Source organism: Parasteatoda tepidariorum, chromosome 3 (assembly GCF_043381705.1).
Source record: "Parasteatoda tepidariorum isolate YZ-2023 chromosome 3, CAS_Ptep_4.0, whole genome shotgun sequence".
In the NCBI taxonomy this organism is placed as follows: Eukaryota; Metazoa; Arthropoda; class Arachnida; order Araneae; family Theridiidae; genus Parasteatoda; species Parasteatoda tepidariorum.
The window spans coordinates 87,736,864-87,744,836 of NC_092206.1; the positions used below are offsets into that span (position 1 = coordinate 87,736,864).

The following is a 7,973-nucleotide window of genomic DNA, read 5'->3' on the forward strand; positions in this document are numbered from 1 at the left end:
AGTAAAAGATCAGGATGGTTATAAATAAGGATTTTTTATGCTTTTAATTAGAGAGTTTTTTTAATTGCATGCTTCGCCCACAAAATTAGAGTTTTTTGTAATATTACAGTCATTTTCTCTATTTTTGATTTATTACTTATTTTTGTGTTTGCGAAGTTCTGACATATGTCTGCAAACTTATCTGCGTTATAAATAAGTTTATATTTCATTACGTAAATAACAACAAAAAAGTAACATATGTTTCAAACATATGTTACAAAACATATGTTTCATACATCAAAAAAGTAGTTCGAGAAAATTTTCTTCACTGAATTTAAACACCCAAAATAACAAAATGACCATTTTTTTTTTAAATATAGTGTCTCTTAGCTTTTATATGTATACAGGTGTGTGCTCATAGATACACAATTAAAATGAAAGTAAAGAATTCAAGATGTGATCAAAACAAAATTTTAAAACTTTAGAGAACAAAGTAGAATAACAGAAAAATAAAAATCGAGGGGAAATTTTTTTTTAATTCGTTGATTATCAAACTATACGCTAACAGATGTTTCATTTGAATTCCATCTTTCTGAGGCTGAAGTAATATGGAACATGTGGTGAGAATTCGCTTTAAAAAAGGAGAGTAAATAAATAATACTAAAATACAAAAATAAATAATACTCAAACAGAAATTTTAATAATTCAAATGGAGATTGAAATGTATGAAACAGAAAAGAATATAAAATTATTGAAACGGAAAAAAATAAAAAATTATTTTTGTGTAGAAATATTTATTTTTAAATTTTCTTTTTCCTTTGCACAAACACACACCCATATTCTAATATACGTATGTGTCTTAAACTATTGAAAATGAAAGGAGAAAAATTCTCAGACAAATACAAAACAATGTAATTTGTAATTCAGCAAAATTACAAAGCAATATAAATAAATTAAAAAATTTATTGAGAAATTATTATACTTATTTACAGAAAATAAAATTTTCCCGGATGGTGAATGTAAGTTTGAAAAAGATACATCAAAACAAAAATTTTCTTTGATGCAATTTAAAAAGCGTTTGATTTTTCTTTTATCATATTTTATAATTAATTCTTATTTTTTTATTTTTATAACTTTTTATTATATTAGTATAAGTTTTAATAATTTTTTCAATTCTGTATTATGACTTAATAAATTGCCTACGTTTTAATAAATTATGTATTTTTCAGAATTTTTATAATTATATTTCTTCATATATTTACAGCTCAATATAATTAGCAGTTCTAGCTCCGATTATTAAAACTAAGTTACTTTAATTAATTCCATTAATTCCACACACATTAATAAAAATTTATATTCTTCTTGGTGTTTTAATTTGAAACGAATTAATTGTAAGATATAAGTAATCCCCATTATCTTGTAAACACCTATTTACATACAAATAAATAGTTAGAATGTCTATTCTGGATATTTCACAACGAAACTAAGAATGGGTTTAAAAATAAAAGACCGCGTACCCAGAATCACTTTTCGAAACTAATGCTTATATTGTTCAGTTTTGCTAAGGAAGGATGGGATAGTTTAACTGACCCTCTATCATATATCACTGTCACTGTACCAATTCACTCCTCCCTCAAAGCGACGCCCCCAAAGGGTGACTATTACAACTCTGATTTTGCCAATTCCGGTTTTTTATCTGGGTATCGCGTCCTCTTAAGTACAAAAGCATTTCTATATATATTGTACTTCTCTTCATATTTTCCTTCTTAAGCCCAGCAGCCTATTCATAACCAAAGAATCAGTAAGTTTCCATACACTGACATTGCACTAACGCTCTTCAATTACTTTATTACATTGTCCAGCCACTTCTCTCATGCAATTGGAATGTTATTTTCTTCACAGTGTTTTCCTTTTCATGTCTGCATACATGATCAAGCCATCTTAGAGAGGCATTTACGTCATTTAAATAGTCACATACTTATTATTTAAAATAGTTTACAATTATTTCCAATGTACTCGATCCTTTATTTGTACAGTACTCTTATCTGGTGGAAATTCCGAAAAGTTGAAACGAGCCTATCTGTAAACAGTACTAAGGAACACTTTGTAATACAAATGTCACCTTTGAAAAAGTGTGACTTTTCACAATATTACCTCATTCCCTTCAATCCTTGTTTAATAATAATAAAATTGTCACTATTCACCTCAATCATTAATAGCAACCCAAGAGAGATTTTCAATAGTACAACAATTGATATAGTTCTTAAAGTATTAAAAAGACTGATACACCGTAAAAAAAAGGTTAAAGACTAAAGACTTAAACTGGATTAGACTAAGACTACCTGTGTCTAATGCTCCTAACGTGAAGCCATTTACTACCATCCATATGGTAAGAGTTTTAATTTCTCTGCTCCATGGAACTCCAAACATAGTTATGGAGGTAATAAGTTGCCCAATTGTTAAAATAAACTGCTTTCTAGAAAACATGTCAAAGATGATACCACCTACCGAAAAGAAGAAAAAAAAAACGTTAAAAGAATTGTTGGTTAAGAAGATAGATTGATAGTATTTGACATTTTTAATGAAAAAAACATAATCATAGTAATGCTTACAAAGACTCTTATATTGGTATACTATTACTATAACTCTGTTTTAAAATAATAAAAATTATATGGTTGTCATTTTAACAGCTGTTTACAAGCTGTTAACAAGTTTTTAAAAATTTTATACACTTGTTTTCAACTGGATTACCTGATCCCTTGTTTCTTCACAAACAAACCTCATTTTTACCACTCTAAAAAATGACTAATATTTCTTTCATAATAAAAAATAGCAGGTTAAACTGAATAACTACTATATGCCCTTACTTATATTTGATTTTTACTATTTTAGCTATACATTTATGTGCAAATAATTTCTTAAAAATGCAAATTGATAAGAAAAAAGATTAAACAAAAGAAATAAATGTAAAAAAGAATTTAAGGTTAATTTATAGTCCATCTTATTCCCGTTTTGAAGACTCTAAGAGGATGAAAAACTGGAATAAGATGAAATTTCAAAACTCATCTTGAAGAATTAGACTACGCTGATGACTTAGAGTTGTTGTCATCAAATTTTGAAAACATGAAATTGACAAATGATTTGGAGGTAAACGTAAAGCGAAATTAGATTGCAATATTCTCGAACATCTCCTTATTGAGTTCCAAAAATAAAGGCATTATGAGTTGCAAAATAGCACTGAAATTTAAAATCGACAACCATTTTATATCTTTCTGAATCGTTTCCAACGAATTGATACATAAATCATGAGTTAAGATCTCTAGAAAGTAAATCGTAATGGTTTTATATTATAATTAAAATTTTTAAAAAAGTATTTCAAGGACTGTGATTAGAAAACACATCTTGCGCATATAACGTACCTATAAACGATCCCCCAATATATCCACTTGATCTGGCAGCATAAATGAAAGCTATGGTTTTTATGTCGGTATTTACAATGTGTGTCAGATCGATCAATGTTGGACCGGTAATGGCAATACATAACCCCTGCAAAGTTTAAAAAAAAGACACATTAAAAAATATTTTTAAAATCAAGAACTAAGAGAAATATTATACAATATATAATATTTCGTGATTAATTTAAATTTATAATATTCTGGGGAAAAAATAATTTGGTTTAAAAAGTTTTTTTCAACTATTCATATTCAATTTTCAACTTTGAACAAATCAGAAAATCACCTTACAAAATTAAATTATCACATTTTTTAAAAATGTTTTCACAGTTTATACAAATGAGTAAATACATTTATATATTTTCGCATTATACTTAGAAAGCAATTTATTTTTCAACATATGTAAGCATGATCAGTGTTCGTAAAACATGCTTTAAAGCTGTTTTTTTTTCACTAAAAAGTTAAGATGTAATTTTGAACTCTTGAATAAAACTCTGCCGTAATCTGAAATGATTTTTGTTTTGCAAATAATATACCATTTTTATTACTGCTGTAAATTTGTAACTGTTGCTCATGACTGCTAGTTCAAGTTTAGTTTATCTAAAGTCAGCCCTGTCTACACATAGTTTGAAAATGGCGCAAAACGTCAATATGGAGAAAAGCCATAGTTTAGTGAAAACGAAAAGCATTTGTGGTCTAATTTTTTAATATTTGAAACCTTACTCCAATTCTGCATTACCAGGGCTCATAAAAATTTGTAAAAACTGGAAATACCGCAGTGAATTCGATAATTTTCATCTAGGTGGAAAAATGTCATCAAATTGGCGATTTTTAAAAAAGTTTAATAACTTTTAAAATATTTGACTTATTTGTCTGTTCTAAAGCCCAGATAATTTTTTACGGCAATATTATATAAATAATTTAAAATTGCTTCAAGTGTAAGCTCCTCAACAATGGCTTTTTTATTTTCCTAGGAGGCAGATCTTTGTAAAACAGCGTTAATATCTTAAAAACCTTTGTTTCTTTGGCAGAGGCTGGGGTTTTAGCTAGCATACTATAAAGTCTAAAAATATATAAGAAAAATATCTGGCTATCAAAAGCATGAATAAAAAAAACATATAACGAGATAAATTAAAAATAAAAGCACGAGACAATTTATGGAACAATAGAGAGTTGTTGACTTCTGATGAGAATAGTATTTGTTTTGAATTTAAGGCTCATACCGTTATGGGTTACGGGTTTTTCCATTTATTTTGCAAGGTTATTAATAACCCGTTACGGGTATTTTAATATAATTTTGTTTAGTTTATGTGGGATTGTCAAATAAATGTATTTTTATAAAAAAGAACTGTTTTTTAATGTACTGTAATTCGTTAAATACCAATATTTTTAAAGCCTTACTAGAATTATATATGGCTTATATTTTTGTCAAATGTAATAAATGATTAGATATAAATTATTGTCTTACCAAAACAATGAAACAGGCATACAAGTTCAAAGTTTTGATAATGCGGATATGCCTTGCTGATAATAATTTCATTCTGGAAAGTGTTTAAGGAATCAGATAAGTTGTCTTCACGCTAAAAAATAATAATAAAGCCTGTATTAAATTCTTATACATTGTTTGCACAAACAAACAAACTGAAGATTATTTCAGTTAATGAACAATGTCTTTTATTGCATTCGCTTTTGATTTTATTTTCTCTCAATTTCATAGTTATCACAGAAGAATAATTGGCCGTCATTAAATTGTGTATGAAACTTAGAAAATGATAATTTTCTATTGGCGATATTTTTATCCGTAATTTTGAGAGCAATTTTAATTTTAAACCTTCACGCTTCATTTTTTAAAAAAAGTGTCTGAAAAGATCAAAATTATTTTTAATCATGTCAATGTTTTTTTATTATTTGTTTCTTAATTTTATTTCTTAATATTGACTAGTAAATAATTCAATGGGTCTGTTTGGGATTTTTTTCTGAAAGTGTTTTAACATTTTCCCTTTTTTTGATGCGCAAGAACTATATGACTCAGATACTAAGTGTGGAGACAATGTACAATGGACAATGTACAATGTACAAAAACGTACAATGACTGCAATGGAATAAAAAAAATTAACATTCGATATTAGTTTGGAAATTATTAGCGGTTGAACTTGTAAGTAAAAATATCATGCGGGTCGCTCTACTGCTCCTCTAAAATGCAACTTGAGTTGAGATTTTTGTTTCTGAACAAAACACGAGGTTTTTTTAAAATTAAAATTTTTTTTTTCGAAATTTAAATGCTTTTTTGAATTTTTTTTTTAATATTTTCCATTTATCCAAAATTATCGAAGAAAATTTCTCCCTCGAGATCTTTATTTTCTAACCTTGACTTGATGCTAAAAATAACAACAACAAAAAAAATGAATAAAAACATTAAAAAAGAATTAGATAAATAGACAAGGTGTTTCCAGATACACTGAAGAGCCAAAAAAACTGGTATACCTGCATAATATCGTGTATCGTCTGGGGATTTTGGTGGCCAACGGAAGTGTCTAAATTCAGAAGAGTGCTCTTGGATCCACTCCCAGACATGAACATTATTGAACATATTTGGGTTGCCTTGCAACGTGATGTTCAGAAGATATCCCCACCACCTTTTACTCCCACTGGTTTATGGACAGCCCTGCAGGATTCTGGTGTCAATTATTTCCAGCACTACTTCACACATTGATCGAATCCATGCCACGTCGTGCTGCGGCACTTCTGCGTGCTCTCGGGGGCCCTACACGATATTAGGCAGGTATACCAGTTTTTTTTGGCTCTTCAGTGTATGAATCATAACATTAATATAGAAATTTAAAAGAATTAAATAAAAAATCATAAATAAATTAGCTACTTTAGAGAATTAAACTTTGGAGAACAAAATTTAAATATCTCAATAATCGAATAATCGATAGCCAACTGTCCTTACAATCAATCTTACACACTAGCCTTGCACATTAGCCCCATAGATTCATATGCATGCTTAAGTCAATTAATGGTTAGTTAAGAAATGCTAATTAAAAATGAATAAGTAATGAGCAAATTAACGATAACACTATATCCTACAATATTTAAAACAATAACAATGAATACAGTGGCAAATAAAAAACATTTCATATTTTACTTTTTCGCTATGAAAACTATGTTTTTAAACTTCGTAATTGATAATCAAGTGTTTTGTCATTCTTAGGCTCATGAAAGTTTAAAATAATTTTGAGAATATGAAAAATTTATTAAAAAATTTGACTTATATATAATGTAATTCTTAGACTTTAGTACCACATCCACACAATCCCCCTCTTCGCAATATATGTAATCTTATTATACATTTTTTAAAGAGATATCCATTTTAAAGAGCTGTCTACTTATTTTCACATCCACACTATTCTCTTCTCCCCAACATATGTTATTCTATTAAGCATGTTTTAATTTTAAGTTGTCGTTTCACATAGACGTGATCTTTCGCTCTCCAATATAGGTTATCCTATTATGCATATTTCTTTTTTAAAAGTTGTCCACTTTAGTTCCACATCCTTCTCTCCCCAATATATGAAGTACTATTATGCATGTTTTTTCAAGAGTTATCCACTTTAGTTCCACATCCACACATCCTCCTCTCCCCAATATATGTTATCCTATTATGCATGTTTTTTTAAAGAGTTGTCCACTTTAGTTCCACATCCACACATCCTCCTCTCCCCAATATATGTTATCCTATTATGCATGTTTTTTTAAAGAGTTGTCCTCTTTAGTTCCACTTCCACGCTACCTCCTCTCCCCAACATATGCTATCCTATTAGGCATATATTTAAAAAAAAATTAAATCAGTTATAAAATTTCATTTTACAAATGCCCGTGTACAAAGAATTTAATTCTGTTACTCCTTTTAAAAATCTCCACGAAAATAAAATGTAATACTACAGATTACAAAAAAAAGAAACACTATTAGAATAATTATTAAGACATGCTACTTACAATTTTCACTTTGTATCGAGTAAAGTTCTTAAAGCTTCTTCGAGAAAAATAATATTCTTGTGTTGAGAACTGCAATCTTTATGATATAACTTTGGGTTCAGCGATTCCAAGATAATTTACTGTCACTTATGAAGGAAAAATTCATTGTTGTTGGTATCTTACATCTAGTAAATTTAACTTTTCTTGACATTTTTTTTTAATTTTCTGATGTTTAGTCTTTTTTTGTTTCGTCAGGAATTCTGATTTCATACTTCATATCATTGCATGATGCATTGCGTCTGGATTAAGATTAGCGGATCTTTTGCATAATTCGGTGCCATCTGCGGTAAAAAAACTTTTTTTGTTGAAGATGTTGGAGATTTCACAAGATATTTCTTCATAAAATGTACATTTATCAGCACTTTCGAGTGCAATTAAGAAAAAATATTATTAAAACTATTATTAATACTATTAAAATTTTAGGAAAAATATTTTAAAGTTATTAGCTGAAAGAGATCGTGAAATAAAACTGTACAAAGCGTAAAACCTAAAATAATTTTTTCT

The 7,973-nt window shown here is 28.2% G+C and overlaps 1 protein-coding gene across 1 annotated transcript; it reads right to left on the bottom strand.

Moving 5' to 3' along the window:
* Positions 1 to 2,321: 2,321 nt before the first annotated feature.
* Positions 2,322 to 7,713, bottom strand: LOC107441039 (sodium-dependent glucose transporter 1-like; the record flags this gene model as incomplete). The annotated part of the gene is given in 4 exon segments (XM_043053136.2): positions 2,322 to 2,483; positions 3,399 to 3,525; positions 4,900 to 5,011; positions 7,431 to 7,713. Coding segments are annotated over 3 exon segments (361 nt in total), but the record flags the coding sequence as incomplete, so codon positions are not given.
* Positions 7,714 to 7,973: the final 260 nt, after the last annotated feature.